Source organism: Rhizophagus irregularis, chromosome 9 (assembly GCF_026210795.1).
Source record: "Rhizophagus irregularis chromosome 9, complete sequence".
Classification (NCBI taxonomy): domain Eukaryota; kingdom Fungi; phylum Glomeromycota; class Glomeromycetes; order Glomerales; family Glomeraceae; genus Rhizophagus; species Rhizophagus irregularis.
The window spans coordinates 3759125-3781018 of record NC_089437.1 but is presented as its reverse complement, the minus strand read 5'-3'; the positions used below and the strand labels follow the sequence as shown (position 1 = coordinate 3781018).

The 21894-nt window shown below is 28.6% G+C and overlaps 8 protein-coding genes across 8 annotated transcripts; 5 read left to right on the top strand and 3 right to left on the bottom strand.

Annotated features, from left to right (window-relative positions):
- The first annotated feature begins 1956 nt into the window (after positions 1-1956).
- Positions 1957-4898, top strand: OCT59_029890 (uncharacterized protein). The gene is made up of 6 exons (XM_025309453.2): positions 1957-2179; positions 2243-2480; positions 2613-3411; positions 3492-3856; positions 3930-4222; positions 4303-4898. Exons 1-6 carry the CDS (start codon positions 2060-2062, stop codon positions 4780-4782), a joined length of 2295 nt encoding a protein of 764 aa, XP_025173360.1. The 5' UTR covers positions 1957-2059; the 3' UTR covers positions 4783-4898.
- An 82-nt stretch (positions 4899-4980) lies between these two features.
- OCT59_029889 (uncharacterized protein) lies at positions 4981-6183 on the top strand. The gene is made up of 7 exons (XM_025319627.2): positions 4981-5067; positions 5144-5196; positions 5293-5388; positions 5458-5634; positions 5701-5822; positions 5918-5957; positions 6026-6183. The coding sequence occupies exons 1-7, from the start codon at positions 5020-5022 to the stop codon at positions 6114-6116; spliced, it is 627 nt and encodes a 208-aa protein (XP_025173359.1). The 5' UTR covers positions 4981-5019; the 3' UTR covers positions 6117-6183.
- On the bottom strand, positions 6181-7818 carry OCT59_029888 (uncharacterized protein; the record flags this gene model as incomplete). Its single annotated transcript, XM_066146282.1, has 6 exons — positions 6181-6544; positions 6636-6838; positions 6922-7062; positions 7155-7357; positions 7443-7530; positions 7594-7818. 6 exons carry the CDS (start codon positions 7816-7818, stop codon positions 6181-6183), a joined length of 1224 nt encoding a protein of 407 aa, XP_065994943.1.
- A 177-nt stretch (positions 7819-7995) lies between these two features.
- Positions 7996-9031, bottom strand: OCT59_029887 (uncharacterized protein; the record flags this gene model as incomplete). The annotated part of the gene is made up of 4 exons (XM_025319625.2): positions 7996-8169; positions 8252-8721; positions 8794-8884; positions 8981-9031. 4 exons carry the CDS (start codon positions 9029-9031, stop codon positions 7996-7998), a joined length of 786 nt encoding a protein of 261 aa, XP_025173357.1.
- Positions 9032-10545: 1514 nt separating this feature from the next.
- On the top strand, positions 10546-12051 carry OCT59_029886 (uncharacterized protein; the record flags this gene model as incomplete). Its single annotated transcript, XM_066146281.1, has 8 exons — positions 10546-10551; positions 10622-10645; positions 10733-10796; positions 10870-11148; positions 11251-11345; positions 11421-11635; positions 11713-11759; positions 11852-12051. 8 exons carry the CDS (start codon positions 10546-10548, stop codon positions 12049-12051), a joined length of 930 nt encoding a protein of 309 aa, XP_065994942.1.
- Positions 12052-14418: 2367 nt separating this feature from the next.
- Positions 14419-15457, top strand: OCT59_029885 (uncharacterized protein; the record flags this gene model as incomplete). The annotated part of the gene is made up of 5 exons (XM_066146280.1): positions 14419-14689; positions 14798-14892; positions 14968-15182; positions 15261-15310; positions 15402-15457. 5 exons carry the CDS (start codon positions 14419-14421, stop codon positions 15455-15457), a joined length of 687 nt encoding a protein of 228 aa, XP_065994941.1.
- Positions 15458-17729: 2272 nt separating this feature from the next.
- Positions 17730-19211, top strand: OCT59_029884 (uncharacterized protein; the record flags this gene model as incomplete). Its single annotated transcript, XM_066146279.1, has 7 exons — positions 17730-17735; positions 17825-17978; positions 18039-18317; positions 18427-18521; positions 18605-18819; positions 18891-18937; positions 19027-19211. 7 exons carry the CDS (start codon positions 17730-17732, stop codon positions 19209-19211), a joined length of 981 nt encoding a protein of 326 aa, XP_065994940.1.
- A 217-nt stretch (positions 19212-19428) lies between these two features.
- Positions 19429-21001, bottom strand: OCT59_029883 (uncharacterized protein). The gene is made up of 4 exons (XM_025319624.2): positions 20875-21001; positions 20249-20781; positions 19953-20171; positions 19429-19883 (listed from the first exon to the last, which is right to left on the bottom strand). The coding sequence occupies exons 1-4, from the start codon at positions 20930-20932 to the stop codon at positions 19650-19652; spliced, it is 1044 nt and encodes a 347-aa protein (XP_025173353.1). The 5' UTR covers positions 20933-21001; the 3' UTR covers positions 19429-19649.
- Between the last annotated feature and the right edge of the window lie 893 nt (positions 21002-21894).

The following is a 21894-nucleotide window of genomic DNA, read 5'->3' as shown; positions in this document are numbered from 1 at the left end:
GCTGATACCATATATAGAAAGGATTGGTAACACTTGAAAAATATTTTCAAATCAATCATTTCAATTTTATCAATTTTATCAATTTTATCAATCGATGGAAGAAAATTTTATTCTTCCAAATCCTGGAGAACTACTTATATATGACTTTCGCCCATTAAATCACGACTTAACATCCGAAACTATAACACCATCTAATGATAATTCTACTTTAAAAGTTTTACAATGGAACGTAGAAAGAAATTATTGTTCGGAATTAATTCTTTCCACTTTAAAGTCTCTTGACCCAGATATAGCATTAATTCAAGAAATTGATATAAATTGTAAAAGATCTTTATCCAAAAATCATTTTAAGGAAATTGCCAAAGAATTAAAATGGAAAGGAGGATTTGTTTGTGAATTTTTGGAATTAGAAAATGAGATTAGAAGTGAAAGAGATCAAGGTGGTGGTGTACACGGAAATGCTATTTTTACAAAGTATGATATTACGTTTAGAGTACTTGATCATAAATATCATCCTATGGATTGGAATAAAGATGGCGAGAAATTAAATGAACCTCGAGAGGGAAAGTAAGTTTAAATAAAGTAAATGAATGTAATAAAAGAGTTTTTTTAAAAAAATTTCATGTGATATTTTAGGAGATATACATTGGTAGCTGAAGTAAAAACTCCTTTCGGACCACCGATACTATGTTATTGTGTGCATTTAGAGGTATTTATCCAATAAGGGATTATGCCACCATTACATAATTGAAACTTTTAATAATCAATATATTATTTTAATCTTATTCATCAGGTATTTAGCGGTATAATTGGTCGTATATCACAATTTTCTGATATACTATTAGATTCCACTTCTAATATTCAAACTCATCCATATCAATTAATTTTTGGAGATTTGAATACATTGGGTCATTCTATAGCTCGTCTTTCACCAAAATTTTGTCGAGATCGATATAGAATTCTTTCACTTGGTATAACAGAATCTGAATGGTGGGATAAAAATTTATTTGATTGGCATTTAAAAGATGGTGAAATAAATTTAAAATTACAATCAGGTGGTTTTAAAATATTTAAAAGTTTATTTTCTTTAAAAAATGATTGTTGTTTAAAGGAAAAAGAATTATCTATAGTAACGACATTATCGGGTTTCCCTATTGATGTACTAAAATCAGCTAGAAATCCAGGTTTTTATGATCCTTGGTCTTGTACCAATGATATAACTATTCACAATCCAAATTATTTTGGTTTATTTAAAGCTAAACTTGATTGGACACTATTACGTGGTTTTGATGTTGTTAATAGATGGATTGGCAATCATGATTATAATGCAAGCGATCACAAATATTTAATGGTGGATATTAAATTTGATGATTTACAAGATATGGTAGATGGAAAAGATAAAGAAATTTGGGAAAAAAGAAGGATTTATTGGAAAAACAAAACACAAGAAAATAAAAAATCTGGCGGAATTAAAAATTGGGTGAATTTTATTGGAATTATTTCTGTTGGATTAGTTGGATTAGGAATTTTAAGATTAATGAAAAAATAAAAACTTTTTTTAGTTGGTCTGAAAAAAAAAAAATAAAAATCATATGAAATATTTTAATTATTTGTCAATCTAAATCTAGATTAGCCCAGAAAATTTTTTGGGCATGATTATAAATTTTAAAGTTTAATGAAATATTATTGGAAATTTTTCTAGTGCAGATTTATCGATTTTATATTTTTGGCATAATTTTAAAATTTAATGGAAATTTCTAATGCAATTTTATATTTTTGGGCATAATTTTAAGTTTATTATTGTGCAGATTTATCGATTGATTATCTTGATAAATTATTTTAATTAACCTTCACTTGCCATGTTAGATTATGTTAGACTCAAAAGCTTAGCTGGGGCTCAATTATTCACAAGAGCCACTGATAATCGATCATTTTTTTTTTTTTTTTACATAAAAAAAAAGAATTTCACCTAAAAAAAAGTTTTCACTAATTTGTTTTCAGGAGACTGAATACAGATAAAAAAAAATTTTCCCTATCAAATAACTCTATATATAATAAAATGGTTATCTCAACGAACCTAGGTTTCCCTCGTATGGGCGCTAACCGTGAATTGAAACGCCTTGTTGAAAACTTTTGGTCTGGAAAAGTTGATGAAAATGCTCTTCTTAGTGGTTCAAAGGTATGCAGTATTTGGTATGTTTTCAATATTTTATATTATTAATTTCATGCTTTTAATTTGTAGAAAATTCGTGAAGAACATTGGTCACTCCAAAATAAAGCTGGTCTTGAACACATTCCCTCTAATGATTTCTCCTTTTATGACCAAGTGGTTGACCACTCTTATGCTTTTGGTGTCATTCCTGCTCGTTACAAGAACCTTCACCCCGGTCTTGAAACCTACTTTGCCATGTGTAGAGGTCTTCAAAAAGCTGAAGTTGACGTTCCTGCTTGTGAAATGAAGAAATGGTTCGACACTAATTGTAAGTAATATGATTTTATTAGAATAATGCCATATCGCGACATATTACGACAAATATTTTTATGCGTTACGTAATAATACGGCATGGTCTAGCCCAAACTTTATTAATCCTAGCTTAAAACTTTTAATGCAGACCATTACATTGTCCCTGAATTTGAACCAAATCAACAATTCACTCTCAACCCTGCTAAAATACTCGACGAGTTTAAAGAAGCGAAAGACATCGGTATTCAAACTCGGCCTGTCATTTTGGGTCCGATCTCTTATCTACTACTTGGAAAGCCTATAAGGGGTGCCCCTCATGAGTTTGAACCAATTCAGTTATTGAGCAAGCTTCTTCCTTTATATGAAGAATTATTATCTAAATTGGCTGGTGCTGGAGCTACATGGATTCAAATTGATGAACCATTTCTAGTAACTGATCTGTCTTCCAACCTTAAGAAAGAGTATTCTTCTGCTTATAATGCACTTACTAAAGTGTCTCCTCAACTAAAAATTTTGATTGCAACATATTTCGAACGTATCGGTACCAATATTGACTTCGTAATCAATACTCCCATAAGTGCAATTCACATTGATCTAGTTCGCGCTCCTGGTCAATTGGAAACAATTTTGAAAAGCATACCTTCGACAGTTTCCTTATCTCTTGGTCTGATCAATGGGCGTAATATTTGGAAAGCCAATTTTGATGCTGCTTTGACCACAGCTCAGAAAGCTATTGATACTCTTGGTTCTGAACGTGTTTTTATTGCACCATCTTGTTCTCTTTTACACACTCCTCATTCTGTTCAAGCCGAGAAGAAAATTGATCCTGAAATTTTGGATTGGTTATCTTTTGCTACTGAAAAGATTAAGGAAATAGTAACTATTTCAAAAGTATTGAATGATGGTAACCAATCTGTTCAGAGCGAGATTGATGCTAACCGCAAATCGTAAGTACTTATGATCTATCTGTTTAGGAATAGTTTATATCATAGGCTTGTGGTTGACTAAGTGAATATTCTCATTTTAGAGTTCAAAATCGAAAAACGTCACCTCGTATTCATAATGCCGTTGTGCAAGAGAAAATGAAAACTCTCAATCCTGATATGTTTAAGCGTAAATTACCTTTTCGTGAAAGACAAAAACAGCAACAAAAATTAGGTCTTCCTTCCTTTCCAACAACCACTGTCGGATCTTTTCCTCAAACAAAAGAAGTCCGTGCAGTCCGTGCTAAGCTCAAGAAAGGTGAAATAGATCAAGCCGGGTATGATGATTTCGTCAATAAAGAAATTGAAAAATGTATTCGTTTTCAAGAAAAAATTGGCATAGATGTTCTTGTACATGGAGAGTTCGAACGTAATGACATGGTTGAATTCTTTGGTGAAAATCTAGAGGGTATTTATATTTATTAGTTTGCCTGTCATGTAATTTAATAGAATAAAAAAATAACTAATTAATTGCCAAATAGGCTATGTTTTCAGTGGAAATGGCTGGGTTCAATCTTACGGATCACGTTGCATCAAACCACCCATCATTTTTGGAGATGTTTTCAGACCAAAACCTATGACTGTAGATGTTATTAAATATGCTCAATCCCTAACTAAGAAGCCTTTGAAAGGTATGTTAACTGGTCCGGTTACTATGCTCCAATGGTCATTTGTTCGTGATGATCAGCCCCGTAAAGACACTACGTTCCAATTGGCTCTTGCCATTCGAGAAGAAGTACATGATCTAGAAGCTGCTGGTATTTCTGTTATTCAGGTAAGCAACATTTCTGGTTTTTTTTATGAAAATTATGAAAATTGTAATAATTAACAGTAATCATATTTGCGATTTCTTAGATTGATGAACCTGCTATCCGTGAAGGATTACCTCTCCGTAAAGAAGATTGGAATGAATATCTCAACTGGGCAGTTGATGCCTTCCTTCTTTCTAGTACTGGCGTTGATTCTTCCACCCAAATTCATACTCATATGTGCTATTCCGACTTCAACGACATCATTGAATCGATTCAGCGTATGGATGCCGACGTAATTACTATTGAAAATTCTAGATCAGACTTAAAACTCCTAAACGCATTTGAGAAACATGAATATACAAATGAAATTGGTCCAGGCCTTTATGATATACACTCTCCTCGTGTTCCTTCAAAAGAAGAATTGAAGGCTCGTCTACAAGAAATCCTTAAATATATTTCTAAGGATCTAATTTGGGTTAATCCTGATTGTGGCTTGAAGACTCGTGGATGGGCTGAGGTTGAATCAGCACTGAAGAACATGACCGATGTTGCAAAAGAATTCCGTTCAATTGAAGCTAAATAGTTTGACATATTGAAACATTCTTTAGTATATAGTAAAAATTATTGTGTACAAAAAATGAGTAAAATGTAATTATTTAATAAATTTATTAAATTATTTAATAACATGATGAGCGGAAAAGTGATTATCACTTTGTGTTACAAAGTCGTGATTGCAGATCTAATGTTTAACTAGATGTTGGTTTTTAAAAGTTCTCCTCACTTTGTAGTATATGTATATGCAGTATTTTGTAAGCGTTAAATGAATAATTCTGTGAATACCCAAGATTTCATTAAAGTAGCAAATGAGGTTGGTATTCAAATAATTTTATCTCATCATAAATATTATGTAACTTACGCGTAAGTACGCGTAAAATAATTTGAAGGCAGACAATGTAGTCGATTTTCTTGGACCTTCAATTAAATATGAATGCGATGAGTAAATATTTGTATACATTTTTTTTATTGCCGTTCGTGTTTATTTTAACTTTTTATTTTGATTACTTATCCTTTTTTTTTTTTTTAAAAAAAAAAGCATGGTTATAAATATTGAATATTATACAATTACAACTTTACCAACTAAATTGAAAGAATGGGCATTTGACTTATTAAAATCAAACATGGAAAACTTGTAAGTTCATATTTTTTTTGAATACAAATAAACATTTCTTTATAATAATAGGTTCTTTTTTTTTTTAAGGTATAAAGGTTCGAATCTTGGATGGAATTCTAAACAAAAACGTCAAGAGATGAATGATAAAGATTGTAAATATTTAATCGCGTCAAATAATGAAAAACCAATTGGATTTGCCATGTTTCAATTTACTTGGGAAGAAACTATGGCAGATGATGATAAAGAAATTGAAGTCATATATTGGTATGTATTAATTACCTCCTTTTGCTTAAGTTTTGAATAATTTACTAAATAATAATGTATATACAGTTATGAAATTCAATTAGCTGAAGAAGCAAGAAGAAAAGGTTTAGGTACATTCTTAATGAGAACATTGGAAAATATTGGAAAAAATTGGAAAATGAATAAGGTTATGTTAACCACGTTTAAAAGTACGTATTTATTACAAGAATTGTTATGAAATTTCATTTAATTATAACTAATTACTAAATTCTTTTGTTTGTTTTATTTTTTGTTCCTCTAAAAGAAAATAAATTGGCAATGGATTTTTATATTAATCGACTTGGGTAAAGTAATCATTTCCTTTCCATTCTTTATGAGAAAAGAATAATACTTATTTATTAATTGTTTATAGTTATCAAATTGATGAAATTTCACCAAGTGAAGTTTTATTACCCAAAGAAGCTAAAGATTATGATTATGAAATATTAAGTATAAAATTATGATATGTTTAGAATTCATCCTTTAGAACAATTGAAATAAAATCAACTCACCCGAGTTTTCTTTCCATTATTTATGTGATGTACGTTTATTTGTTAATGAATTTACCTTTCCAAGAACACTCTTTTTTAAGAATGTAGTTGACTTTTCTGCTGCAACTTTAATTTCCTCCAAATGATCCATAATACTTTCAGAATGCTTAGTAACAAGTAATAATAATATCTGACCTAATTTCTGATTATTAGGTTGAAGTTCAAGATTAAGATTCAAGTGGTATAAAAATCTTTTAAGAATATATTGATTTTCAATTTGAAATTTTTGATTAAATATCGAAAATAATATTTCAATCATTGAATCATCCCATTTCTCAAGATGATTGGGTAGGGTTACACTGGTAGACTCATTAAACATTCGGAAATCAGAGAATAATTCTCTAAATATTTTTGATATAAAAAAATTGAGTTGATTATTAGAAGGGAAAATTGGTAATGAGAAAGAATTTTAAGTATTCAGTATATTTTTACATTATTAGAGATACGATAGATTCCTCACTCAATCCTCCATTAATTATTCGAGTAATAACTTCCAATTGTGGTCGAGCAATCTCTTGAGACTCTTTAATTAAAGGCAATAGTAATCCATAGACGACTGGTTTGCCTTTAGATTTTGTAATTTTTGAAAGAATGGACAGTAAGTCACGTGAAGGCTTCGACGTGATTAAACGTATCTACATATAAATTATATAAATTAAAATGTTAAGGGTTCAAAATCCGGATTACAAATTAAGTGATTCATTAAGTCATAAAATACCTTTTCCAAAAATGTAAATTTGAAGAAAATGACATAATTCTGATACATGATATCTTCATGCTGTATTATGTCATTACACAAAGTTTCTAATAATTTATCATCAATTCGGGTAATCTCTAATTTCTCAAAGGATTCACGAAGCTTAATAATAAAATAATGGTTTAATATAATAGATTTTAAATTTATTTTGATTTTTAAATCAAAGGAAAAACGCGTTCTTTCTTTATACTTACTTGAACATGAGGTAGTCTAATCAAATCGTTAAATTTAGATAAAAATTCTTTGGTGTCACATTCTTTACTGTGTTGTGTAATCTGTTCGAATAAGCTTTTTAAAGTTTGAATTAATTCAAAATTTAGAGACGTAACATGATCTTCCGTCGATTCCGACTTTTGATTTACTTCGTCTGACAAGATGTCAATGGACATATTATCATCTTTTTTAATGAAATTAATTAAATTAATTTAATATGATAATAAGTATTAGTGTTAATAAAATATAATATTTTTATGATAAAGTACCAAAATTTTTTTCATCATACACTTTTGAATTTTGTTGTTGATTTTGATCCGTGATTTTTCTTCGTTTCCGTTTTCTCATAATATAATCCTTAGCAACGTAATATATAGCGCGAAGGTTAAAGACATATAAATCACATCATTAAATAAATACATTCATAATATCAAAAAAAAAATAGAAGGATATAAAAATTGGCGATGAATGAGAAGGAACTGTTGGTTGAATTTCATTTTCTTTAATCCGTTGTACAAAATTATCAAGACTTTGACCATCTTTTTTAAAAATTTCTTTAATAGCTGGATCTATAGGAAATAAATTTTCATTTAAAGATAATTCTTCATTCCATTTTTTAGCAGATAAAAGATAATAATTTGACATGATTTTTCAAAAAATTTGATTAAAAGAATAGAATTTATAGAAATGAATGTCGATTACTGCGCCAAAAAAACACAAATTTCGTATTCATTAAATTAATTTTATGTATACACTAAACATAATCTTCTAAACAAAAGAAAGAAAATTATAATTTATAGGTCAGTTAATTATTATTTTTTTTTAAAGACTATCACCAAGTTGATTAATAATGTTAAATTCAAGAGAATTGACTTGTTGTTCGAGATTTATTTCATAATTTAACTCAGTCCATAGATGCGTAAGCGGTTTCAAATTATCAGGATCCAATTCTGGCCAATTCTTTCGAATTGTATCCAATAATTCATGGAATAAAGTCTAAAAAAAAAACAAGAAAAGAAATTTCGTATTTAAATAATAAAAGTAAATTCTTTTAACCCAATCGATTTGAATTACTCACTTCGTTTCCAAGAGAGGAAAAATGTATACCATCAGATAATAAATCATTTAAGGTCACGTTAGTTAATGTCACCTTATCAGTCATCAATTTCCATAAATTTAGAACGGGAACATTTAACTCATTAGCTAAATCTACACATGCTTGAGCATATTTAGCAGTAACATCGGATTTTCTATCTTTAAGTCCTTTATGCTTCACTCGAGCTTCTTCATTTAATGGGGGTGGTGTAACAAGTAAAATTCTTGTTTCAGGTGAATGATAAGGAGAGTCTGGATCTTTAATGATATTAATCATTTGTTTAAGGTTTTCTTTATATTTTTCGAGTGAAACATGTTGAACTGATGGTTGAATAGCCGCATCGTTCGCTCCAAAAAATATAATTAATAAAAATACTTTTGGATTTTTAGTTGGATTATTTTTCTTTGGTAATAATTGTGGGAGTAAATGTTTTGCTAATTCAGTATTATAACCTAAATATGATAACATTTATCTTAGTTTAATATATTAATCTTATGAATGAAATTTAGGTTATTTATAAGCACCTGAAAAGCCCCTATTTAAGACATCCAATTTTCTAATATAAGAATATTGAAGTGCAGCACCCCATCCTTTTTCAAAAGCATTATGACTAAACTAAATTAAATTAAAATAAATAAATACATAATATATAAGATAAAAGATTTGCTAAATACCAAATTTATCATTTTAATTTTAAATTAAAAAGAAAACCTGAGTAAGAGAATCACCAAATATAACAATTTGGTTATATAGATTGCTCATAGTTTTTTTTTCCTAAAAAAAAAAAAATTAATTCGTACAATCTCTGTGGTCGTTTATATTTATACTGATTTAATCCAACACGTGTGTAACATTGTTCATTATGAAAGAATTAAGTACTAAACAACATTAAGATTGAGTTTGAGAGATTTCTCGTAGTGTTTTTTGATCCGTGGATTGTTACTGATTGTTTAGGTTTTCGCAAAAATATTTAACCGATCAATGAAATTAGCTATTTCCAATTCCAACCATAAAAAAGCTAAGCTCGAATAGGCTCTTTATATAATCAATAACAACATTAGTCCATATAGTGTAACGGTATGTTAATTTCATGATGACTTGATTTTATGTCTAGAATGCAAGAAAGATATTAAGGTTTTTAACCCTTATTAGTTCATTCAAGTTCATGACAAGTTTCTGAATACAATAAGGAGTGAAAATATAAGGAATCTTATGTTGAGAAAACTTATTAAAATTATAAACATGCAAGTAAAACTTCAAATCCCAGTTAGATGGCTGGATAGCGTAATTAAACGTCATAGCGGGCAAACAATTGCTAAATAATACGGGCTCTCCACTATTTTCGCCATGCAGGTGTGTTGGGTGTTTATATAGTTAGTTAATGGGACATGAATTTAACTCATAACAGATTAATAGGTAGCGTGACGTATTTTCTATATTTTTTTTAGGATCATGAGATTACGGAGATAGATAAATGTTTTCTATTTATTATTGCGCAAGCTTTACTTAATAAGTCACGAATTAGTGGCTATATAGGCTATTTAAAATATTAGCTTATAAGTTAATGGATTCGAACTTGAAAAATACTTTAATTCCGAATCGAATTAATTTCCTTAAAATTTATGGAATTCGCATAATCTCATTTACTGTAAAAAGATTACATTATTTGTGATTTTATTGGCCACCATTAAATATTCCATATGCCTGTTATTGGTCGAGATATGATGTTTTAAAATATATCCTTATATATTAATATTCAATGTGTGTTTGTTTATAACGGTATGACAAGTCGGAAGCCTTTCATTATTTAAAAGTTGCACAATAAGGAACGTAATATGTGTGTAAGTTCCCGTTAAGATCCGTCACTGCTAAGGATTTTCATATCCGGTTATCCAGTAATTTTTAAAACGGATAGCGAACCATGAAAATTTATGCACATAATGTTCGCTGCTTTATATACACTTTAAAATGTTTTTACCATCTGAATAATAATATTTGGTTTACTTGATATATCAGCTTGCTTAGTTTTAACTAAGCGCAATCGATGTATAAATGTCGGATTTTTTTGCAATCTGTGGTTTTGCGAATTTTTATTTTATGTTTTCACGTTCCACTCGTGTCCAAAATTAATATAAATAATAAATAATCTAAAGTTCACCATTGCATAACCTAAATTGTAAAAATAAAATAATATTTTTTTTTATAAATATAATTCGTTTGTAAACATAATTGAGTACTAATTGTATTGGAAATAATAATTCGTATCTGTTTTCAATATGAAGGTATGTATACTGTATACGTACATATTCGTTGTAGAGATATTATATATTCTTATTATAATACTACTCACAGAAGGATTCAGCGAACAAGGATTCAGTAAATTTTTTTACCGTTTTTCGATACTTTACATACGCATGTGCCATCTTTTTTTACCTTTTATATTTGGGTTATTTGATACATCAGCTTGCAACAGATTATCCCCTTCTTAATGTCAAATATAATTTCTTAGATGTAATGCAAGTTCCCAGTAAGTTCTGTTAACAAATAAAAACAAATTCACATGAGCTTGCAAATGAACTTACGCCTTTTATTATTGATAGGTATGAAAATGTGTTCCCCAGGGTATTTTGATATTTTAGCTTGTAAATACAAATTAAATAATAATAGTACAATACCAGAATGCTTGAGATATATCTCTAACATTACTTATAATGCCGATGAGCGAATTTATTGCCGTACTTTCAATTCGGATTTAAAGTATGTACATGATAAGCCAGATGGACTGAATAAGTTAAAATTTTTTTTCAAAATCAACACAACAGAAGCAGAAGCTGAGGAACTTGGAGTGGCTTTGATTACATTAGATTTAATACCACCCAGTAAGTAAATTTTCACCCACACGAATTTTATCTGTTTTGAGATCTCACGGGGTTACGAAGCTTTATATGAGATTATATAAATTTTTTATATTAATAAAATAGATTTCAATCCATTATTGAAGATGGATAAAGCTGTTGAATTACGTCTTCAGCTTAAAGGCAACTTTGTCCCTGCAATTGTTGATAGAGTTGCACTGGTAAGATTTTATATTTTATTTATTAGTTGTTTTCTGTGTTATTCATGGATATTTATTTTCTATTTATTTATTTAGGTAAAATTTAAAACAAAAATATACAATAGCATTCCTCCTTGGAATTTTGGTTCTATCTTTGGATTACCTCCTAATTATCACAGTACACCGAGTATAGAATGCTCGGTCAATTACTTTCCTTTCAACCAGAATCCATATAATATGCCGATTGGAACAAATGGCTACTTCAGTATTAGTCCAGGAGACTTTATAGTGGAGGAGACCAGTGAAAAACGGTAAATTAACAGTTCATATATATAGTACTAATAAACATTACTATGAATACAACTAATCTTATTTATATACTATATAGAACAACGACCATTCTTAGTATTTTTGGATCAGCTGGCGGTGCATTTGGTTAGTATATTTTTGATTCATAAATAATAAATTAAAGAGTCATAACTTACCCGTTATACCTTTTACTTTTCTTTTTTTTCGATAATTAATAGGTATTGTCATGAGTACTCTTAAATTTCTCTTTGGATCACCACGACTAGATCCATGGGGTTTTGTGAGAAGGATATCTATAGATAAATGGTATCTTCTACGAACTTTTATACCAAAAGATGGCGATGACAATTTACTCTACGATGAAATTGATTTTAAAAAATACTTGGTTATTCATAAAAATTTGTCCAAATTGGAATAATTTATAATATGCCTTCGCGAAATAATATGTTGCATTGAAATAAAAAGCTGAATTATAAAGTTATAAATTATGAAGGGAAAAAAATAATGCGAACATAAAAATTTGTATACCATTACGATATTTATATTCGAATTAGGGTATATTTGCAAATTCTAATTTAGAATTCAACTAATTAGCTAAATTCATTTTATGTAAATATGACATAAAAGCTGTTAAATTAGTTGAATATTGTTAAATATGCTATTTACAAAGTAGTGGTTGAGTGTAGGCTATCTACTATGGTTTCTTTACTGTAAGGAGATCGGAAACTTTTGAAATATTTAAATATTTTAAATTTTAATCTCGTGTCTAAAAAAGAAGTTTTTTTTTTTAAAAAAAAATAATAATAATAATTCGTACAGTCCGTCTTTGTGATCTTTTATAATTATATCTAATCCAACACCGGCAAACACGTGTATAAATTGTTCATTATGAAAGAATTGGTACTAAACACATTGATCTTTTAGAATAGTATTAAGATTGTGAGTTTGAGAGATTTCTCGTGTATTTATTGCCCATGATCCAATTGATCCATGGATTGTTTAAATTATCGCCAAATTGTTTAATCGATCTATGAAATTAACTTTGCCAACCATAAAAAAGAAAGCCAACCCTTTGGAACGAATAAAATATTGGCCTTAATCAATAATTTCATTAGTTCATATAATGTATACGTTATGCTAATTTCATTATGGCTTGATTTGTCTAGGGTGCAAGAAAGATTCTGAAAGAATCTTAAGTTCATGACAAGTTCATGACAAGTTTCTAAATACAAATAAAAATTATAAATCATAAGCATGCAAGAGGCAAAAACATAATTTAAAGAATATAATTAGCGAGTTGATTAAAAATCTTAGATGGTTATATCGCGTAATTAAAACGTCATAACTGGCAAACATGGCAAACAATTACTAAATTTCACCATACATTACAGTGTGTAGTACAGTTAGTTATTGGGTCATGAATTTAGGTCATAATAGATTAATAGCTATTATTATTTGGATGTAGTTTTGTGAGATTACGGAATATCTGCAGGTAGATAGATTGCAAAGCTAAAACAGATATATTTATGGATGCTAATTAGTAAATCACGAAATAGTGAACATATAATGAGAGATATTAGTTTAAAATATTAGGCATTTCCTACCCTCAGTTACGGAATACTATCAACCATCTCAACTTTGAAAAATGTTCTTCACCTAAATTTACCCGAATTCAATTGAAATTAATTTCTTTAAAATTTATATTACATATGAATACTGTAATTAAGTTCACGTGTGGAATTCATGTAACCTTATTTTAAGAACATAAAATTATTGACCACCATTAAATATTCAATATGCATGTTATTGGTCGAGATATAAAGTTGATATGCTGTGATATTTTATGTCCTTACATGTTAATGTTTAATGTATCTGCGGAATAGCGGAATAACGGTATGACAAATCGGAAGAAGTTTAATCCTAAAAGTTACACGAAAAGAGATAGAACATTCTACATAATTATAAATAGTGGGATATTTTAAGTCAAAAGGCTCAAAAGGCTGAAAATGATCGTGAACCGGGAGATTTAGCGAAACGTTACTTTAAATTTTTTCGCATAGTGTTCGTTGCTTTAAAATGTTTTTTTTCGCTATCTGGCTAATTATATTTGGTTTGCTCAATACATCTTAACTTGCTTAGTTTTTAAATAATTAATATAATTAACCTTCTAGACGCAATCGACGTGTAATGTCGAAAAAAAAATTTTGTTTGCAAATTGAATTGTTTGTCACATTGCACTCGTGTCCCAAAATTTATGTTAATAAACAATAAATATTGGTCCCATCTAATTTGTAACAAAAACAATGCTCTATTTATAAACCAATTTGAAATATATTTGTGAAAGTTTCGTGTATAAACTTAAATTTTATTAATTGTATCTAGTTTCGTATATAAATATAAAATGTAAGATGTTTAGAAAGTTGACAGTAAGTTATTTCTATAAGCTTTCAATATGAAGGTATGTATATACGTATTTGTATATTGATTCATAGATATATTCGTTGTAGAGCAGTATACTTATTAGTTATTACAATACTCCTCTCACAGAAGGATTCAGTAAATCTTATTATTTTTCGACACTTTGCATACGCATTTGCCATCCTTTCCTCTCTTCTCTATTTGAGTTATTTGATATATCAGCTTGCAACAGATTATCCCCTTCTGAATATAAAATATGATTTCTTAGATACAATACATGTTCCCAGTAAGCTTTGTTAACAAATAAAGACAAATTCATACGAACTTACAAATGAACTTACATCTTTTATTATTGATAGATATAAAAATGTGTTCCCCAGGGTATTTTGAGATGTTAGCCTGCGATTACAAGTTGAATAATAATATAGAAATACCAGGATGCTTGAGATATATCTCAAACATCACTTATAATAGTGGTGACCAAAGATATTGCCGCACTTTCAATTCGGGCTTAAAGTACGTACGTGAAAAGCCAGATGGGCTGAATAAGTTAAAATTTTATTTCAAAATAAACACAACAGAAGCAGAAGCTGAGGAACTTGGAGTGGCTTTGATTACATTAGATTTTATACCACACAGTAAGTAAATTTTCATCCACATGATTTTATCTATTTTTGAGATTTCATCAAGTTACGTTTCTTTATATGGGATTATATTATAAAATTGCTTATATATTAATAAAATAGATTTCAATCCATTATTGAAGATGGATAAAGCTGTTGAATTACGTCTTCAGCTTCAAGGAATCTTTGTCCCTGCAATTGTTGACAGAGTTTCACTGGTAAGATGTTTCTATATTATTTATTAGTTGTTTTCTGTGTTATTTATGGATATTTATTTCTATCTATTTATTTAGGTAAAATTTAGAACAAAAATATACAATAGCATTCCTCCTTGGAATTTTGGTTCTATCTTTGGATTACCTCCTACCTATCACAGCACACCAAGTATAGAATGTTTGGTCAATTACTTCGAATTCAACAAGAATCCATTTAATATGCCAATTGGAACAAATGGCTACTTCAGTATTAGTCCAGGCGACTTTATAGTGGAGGAGACTAGTGAGAAACGGTAAATTAACAGTTTATATAGTACTAAGGAACATTACTATGTATGATACAACTAATGTTATTTATAAACTATATATAGTACGACGACCATCATTCTTAGTATTTTTGGATCAGCCGGCGGTGCATTTGGTTAGTATATTTTTGATTCATAAATACTAATAAATTAAAGAGTTATAACTTACCTGTTATACCTTTTCTTTTCTTTTTTGATAATTGATAGGTATTGTCATGAGTACCCTTGCATTTCTCTTTGGATCACCACGACTGGTTTTGTGAGAAGGATATCTATAGATAAATGGTATCTTCTGCGAACTTTTATACCACAAGATGATGACAATTTACTCAATGATGAAATTGACCTTGAAAAATACTTGGTTATTCATAAAAATTTGTCCAAATTGGAATGATTTTTATTATGCCCTCGTGAAATAATATGTTCCATTGTTCAGAAATTCAGAAATAAAAAGCTGAATTATAAAGTTATAAATTATGAAGGGAAAAAAATAATGCGAACATAAAAATTTGTATACCATTATAATATTTATATTCGAATTAGGACATACCGTATTTGTAAATTCAAATTTAGAATCGAATTCAACTAATTATTCTATTATAGCTAAAATTCATTTTCTGTAAATATGACATAAAAAGCTGGTAAATTAGTTGAATATTGTTAAATATGCTATTTACTAAATAGTTATAAAAATAGTGGTTGAGTGTAGGTTATCTATGGTTTCTTTACTGTAAGGAGATCGGAAAATTTTGAAATATTTAAATATTTTAAATTTTAATCTCATATCTAAAAAAGAAGTTTTTCTTTTTTTTTAAAAAAAAATAATAATAATTTGTACAGTCTTTGTGATCTTATATAATTATATCTAATCCAACACCGGCAACACGTGTATAAAATATAAATTGTTCATTATGAAAGAATTAGTATTAAACACATCGATCTTTTAGGATAGCGTTTACTCCTCTTCTAGAAATAAAATAAAATAAAATAAAAAAATTAATCTTTTAGGATAGTATCAAGATTGTGAGTTTGAGAGATTTCTCGTGTATTTTTCATGATCCATGGATTGTTTAGATTATCGCCAAATTATTTAATCGATATATGAAATTAACTATTGCCAACCATAAAAAAGAAAGCCAACCCTTTGGAACGAATGAAATATTGGCCTTAATCAATAATTACATTAGTTCATATAATGTATACGATATGCTAATTTCATTATGGCTTGATTTTGTCTAGGAGCAAGAAAGATTCTTATGTTCATGACAAGTTCATGACAACTAAGTTTCTAAATACAAATAGAGTTATAATCATAACATGTAAGAGGCAAAAACATAATTTAAAGAATATAATTAGCGAGTTGATTAAAAATCTCAGATGGTTATTTCGCGTAATTAAAACGTCATAACTGGCAAACATGGCAAACAATTACTAAATTTCACCATACAGTGTGTTGTACAGTTAGTTATTGGGTCATGAATTTAGGTCATAATAGATTAATAGCAATTATTATTTGGATGTAGTTTTGTCACTTTTGTGAGATTACGGGATATCTGCAGGTAGATAGCAAAGCTAAAACGTCTATATTTATGGATGCTAATTAGTAAATCACGAAATAGTGAATATATAATAATAATAAGAGATATTAGCTAAAATAATAGGCATTTCCTACCCTCAGTTACGGAATACTATCAACCATCTCAACTTTGAAAAATGTTCTTCACCTAAATTTACCCGAATTCAATTGAATTTAATTTCTTTAAAATTTATATTAAATATGACTGATACAGGATACTGTAATTAAGTTCACGTGTGGAATTCATGTAACCTTATTTTAAGAACATAAAATTACTGACCACCATTAAATATTCCATATACCTGTTATTGGTCGAGATATAAAGTTGATATGCTGTGATATTTTATGTCCTTACATGTTAATGTTCAATGTATCTGCGGAATAACGGTATGACAAATCGGAAGAAGTTTAATCCTAAAGTTACACGAAAAGAGATAGAACATTCTACATAATTATAAAAATAGTGGGATATTTTAAGAAAAAGCTCAAAGGCTGAAAATGATCGTGATCCGGGAGATTTAGCGAAAATAATTTCACGTTACTTTAAATTTTTTGCGCATAGTGTTCGTTGCTTTAAAATTTTTTTTTTGCTATCTGGCTAATTATATTTGGTTTACTCAATAGTCAATACATCTTAACTTGCTTAGTTTTTAAATGTCAAATATAATTAATATAATTAACCTTCTAGATGCAATCGACGTGTAATGTCGAAAAAAAATTTTTGTTTGCAAATTGAATTGTTTGTCACATTGCACTCGTGTCCCAAAATAAACAATAAATATTGGCACCATCTAATTTGTAAAAAAAACAATACTCTATTTATAAACCAATTTGAAATATATTTGTGAAAGTTTCATGTATAAACTTAAATTTTATTAATTGTATCTAGTTTCGTATATAAATATAAAATGTAAGATGATTAAAAAGTTGACAGTAAGTTATTTCTATAAGCTTTCAATATGAAGGTATGTATACACGTATTTGTATATTGATTAATAGATATATTCGTTGTAGAGCGGTATACTTATTAGTTATTACAATACTCCTCTCACAGAAGGATTCAGTAATTATTATTTTTCGACGTTTTGCATACACATTTGCCATCCTTTCCTATCTTCTCTATTTGGGTTATTTGATATATCAGCTTGCAACAGATTATCCCCTTCTGAATATCAAATATGATTTCTTAGATACAATACATGTTCCCAGTAAGTTTTGTTAACAAATAAAGACAAATTCATACGACTTACACCTTTTATTATTGATAGATATAAAAATGTGTTCTCCAGGGTATTTTGAGATGTTAGCCTGCGATTACAAGTTGAATAATAATATAGAAATACCAGGATGCTTGAGATATATTTCAAACATCACTTATAATAGTGGTGACCAAAGATATTGCCGCACTTTCAATTCGGGCTTAAAATACGTACGTGAAAAGCCAGATGGGCTGAATAAGTTAAAATTTTATTTCAACATAAACACAACAGAAGCAGAAGCTGAGGAACTTGGAGTGGCCTTGATTACATTAGATTTTATATCACACAGTAAGTAAATTTTCATCCACATGATTTTATCTATTTTTTGAGATTTCACCACGTTACGTTTCTTTATATGGGATTATATTTTAAAATTGCTTATATATTAATGAAATAGATTTCAATCCATTATTGAAGATGGATAAAGCTGTTGAATTACGTCTTCAGCTTCAAGGAATCTTTGTCCCTGCAATTGTTGACAGAGTTTCACTGGTAAGATGTTTCTATATTATTTATTAGTTGTTTTCTGAGTTATTTATGGATATTTATTTGATTATTTCTATCTATTTATTTAGGTAAAATTTAGAACAAAAACATACAATAGCATTCCTCCTTGGAATTTTGGATCTATCTTTGGATTACCTCCTACTTATCACACCACATCAAGTATAGAATGTTTGGTCAATTACTTTCCTTTCAACCAGGATCCATATAATATGCCAATTGGAACAAATGGCTACTTCAGTATTAGTCCAGGAGACTTTATAGTGGAGGAGACTAGTGAAAAACGGTAAATTAACAGTTTATATAGTACTAATAAACATTACTATGAATACAACATCTTATTTATATACTATATAGAACAACGACCATTCTTAGTATTTTTGGATCAGCTGGCGGTGCATTTGGTTAGTATATTTTTGATTCATAAATAATAGATTAAAGAGTTATAACTTACCTGTTATACCTTTTCCTTTTCTTTTTTGATAATTAATAGGTATTGTCATGAATACCCTTGCATTTCTCTTTGGATCATCACGACTGGATCCATGGGGTTTTGTGAGAAGGATATCTATAGATAAATGGTATTTTATACGACGACAATATGACGATATTATTGTACCCTACGATAAAATTGATTTTAAACAATACTTAAATTTTTATAATGGAAATATGGCATGAAAATTTGACTGTGTGAAATTTGTTGGATATTGTATTAGATATTTAATTACTAAAATTATTAGATGGGAGACCGATATTTTTACATCCGTCCATTTACCTTCTTGACCCTTCTCGTGTTACTTCCATAAACCATTGTAATTGTGCTAATTTTTTTTTTCAAAAAAACATTGAAAATTATTTAGTATAGGTTATCTATGGTCTTTATTGCGAGGAGATTGGAAAAATTTGAACTGTTTTTAAATTTATTCTCATATATCTAAAAAATAGTTATATCCTATTATTGTACATTGTAAAATTATCAATAAAATACTTTTTCACAACTACAATATGAAGTAGTTACGGAAATTATTATGAAAATCATCAATTAAATTGCAGAAAAAGCTCAATAGTAATATTATCCCTTCTTAATCACCACAAATCTAACCTCCAGCTCCTTATTTACCAAATATGAAGTTCTAACCTCAATATTCTCTTTCCAATTGCTTGACCTTTTATAATTCTCCAAGTTTCATCATTATTTATTTCAATCCATTCTTTGTTCTTCCTGTAACGAGGAATCGGAGATTTTTTTCCAAATCTACTTTCGATGGTATCCAATAATATATGGAATTGGGCATTAATAGGAAATGCGATTGCTCGACGTTCATGTGGGAAAACACATGTTATATATATCTAAGAAACAAAGTTAATATTGAAAAAAAAACATTGATTGTATCAATATAGAATAGCCATAAGACATACCTTTAGCTCGTCTTCTGTATTAACTTCATTATGAATTCCATTTTTACAAAAATATAATCTATCAATTCTGGATTCCAGTGATGATAAAGTTGGAAGCCTTACTGATGAGTGAGGAGTTAGCAATAATGATTGTGCTCTATCGAATTTATTACCAGTTGGATCATAATTCATTGGAGTAGGTTCAAGGAGATACGGATATTCTCCAAGATGATGGCAAAACTATAAAATAAAACGTTTGGAATTACATGATAATAAAAACATAATAATTATAACAATAAAAAAATTATTATATTTACATAGTGTTGATAATTCTTCTTCATTTTTATAAGAATTTTTCCATTGTCAGTAACACAAAATCCAGTCACCTGGCTTAGTGGAATCGCCGCTTCATATTGCATTCTATTAAAACAAACAGATACTATATTTTTATTAACCCGATAAAGAAATGCCAGATCTCCTAATTCAGTAGTTTTAATAAAACTTTGAGGCTTTGTAGGATACGAGAATTCAAATTGACTAATATCAATTTTAATCAAGTCTTCTTCTTTTTGTTTCATATTTTCAATAATATTGGAAGTTAAATTGATTACTCTATTTTTTTGAGTTTCAAATATAAAATTAGAAGGGGGAGCATTTGATGCAGAATTTCTTTTTTGACTGGCTGTATCTGATGTTGACAATAAATCTTCAAACATATTATCGTTGTTATCAATTTTTGAAGTATTTTGATTTTGATAATTTTTTGTTATGTGGCTATCCAGTTTTATCTTATCAATTCTCTTAATATTGTGATCAATCGCTTGTGTTAAGGGCGAAGATGGCGGAGTAGCTGTTTCAAAAATTCAAAAAAAAAAATTAATTTAACTTCTTTCGTAAAAAAAAAATATGTAAAAGAAAAATATATATATATAAACTAATTTACTGTAATGAGAAGTTTCGCTAACATCATCTTGAATATGTTTTTGATATTGATTATTCATTATAAAGGAGCAATAATTTATTCTTTAAAAATCAAAAATTAATTGATGGAAATGCCAGAGGACAATGTCAATCAATTACTAATATTTAATATTTATATAAGCCCGATCGTTGTATTGGTCACCTGACTCGGACCAATTAAAATCGATTCTTTTTTGTATTGTCTATTAATGTGCAAATTTGGGCGCGTATAATTGTTTTTTAAATACCTTACCGCAGTTTTCCACAGATTTTCCACGAGCATCCGAACAATTGCACCAATGAATGAAAAATGTTTACATATTCGCGTAATTGTTACAAATTTTTGTCATGTTTGTTGTGTATCATAAGTATTAAAAGGTTATTTATAATACACAATATAATTCAAATCATTAAATATGTTGTGATACAACTATCTTTCTTGAATAAGGTATTCAAGAGATTTTTCGGCAGGGATATATTTAAGGATTATTTACGATAACAAAAAGAATACGTATTATTATAATATTAAAGAAATCCCGTAATATTTTCTCACCCCTTAATTCTGGTTTTTCTTTTGATTATTTACAAATCAATCTTTGTTTAAATCTTTAATTAATCCTTAATTGTTCGTTTTTTAAGTAAATTCATTTGATCAACTCTACTTTTTTGGCTTTATATGCAATAACGCAAAAACATCACAATGAGCAAATAAATATATTGATCACTTAAAATGCGCTTGAAAATTTAGTAATATTTCGTCAAATAATAGTTGTAAGATGATTGGAACTCTGTTAACTTGCATTACATTTGAAAGTTACAAAATGGTTAGAAAAAATTGGTAATTTTCTTTTAAATAGATTGTCTTTGGGTTTTAAACCTGTCGTAGAACCTCCTCATTTATAACTTTTTTTGGTTTATTTGTCTTTAATAAATATTAGGGCATTTCCTTTTACTCCTCAAACTTCATTTTCTCGCGCGTTTTTTTTCCTTTGATTTTTTTCTC

What these genes read in the sequence shown, in the direction of transcription:
- OCT59_029890 (XM_025309453.2), top strand. Translation starts at nt 2,060, where the DNA reads ATGGTTATCTCAACGAACCTAGGTTTCCCTCGTATGGGCGCTAACCGT. An exon ending in GAAATGGTTCGACACTAATT is followed by an intron (nt 2,481 to 2,612) that starts GTAAGTAATATG and finishes CTTTTAATGCAG; the next exon opens with ACCATTACATTGTCCCTGAA. An exon ending in CTTTGGTGAAAATCTAGAGG is followed by an intron (nt 3,857 to 3,929) that starts GTATTTATATTT and finishes ATTGCCAAATAG; the next exon opens with GCTATGTTTTCAGTGGAAAT.
- OCT59_029889 (XM_025319627.2), top strand. Translation starts at nt 5,020, where the DNA reads ATGAATAATTCTGTGAATACCCAAGATTTCATTAAAGTAGCAAATGAG. An exon ending in TCATTAAAGTAGCAAATGAG is followed by an intron (nt 5,068 to 5,143) that starts GTTGGTATTCAA and finishes AATAATTTGAAG; the next exon opens with GCAGACAATGTAGTCGATTT. An exon ending in AAATCAAACATGGAAAACTT is followed by an intron (nt 5,389 to 5,457) that starts GTAAGTTCATAT and finishes TTTTTTTTTAAG; the next exon opens with GTATAAAGGTTCGAATCTTG.
- OCT59_029883 (XM_025319624.2), bottom strand. Translation starts at nt 20,932, where the DNA reads ATGAATAATCAATATCAAAAACATATTCAAGATGATGTTAGCGAAACT. An exon ending in AGAAGAATTATCAACACTAT is followed by an intron (nt 20,172 to 20,248) that starts GTAAATATAATA and finishes TTTATTTTATAG; the next exon opens with TTTTGCCATCATCTTGGAGA. An exon ending in ATACAGAAGACGAGCTAAAG is followed by an intron (nt 19,884 to 19,952) that starts GTATGTCTTATG and finishes TTTGTTTCTTAG; the next exon opens with ATATATATAACATGTGTTTT.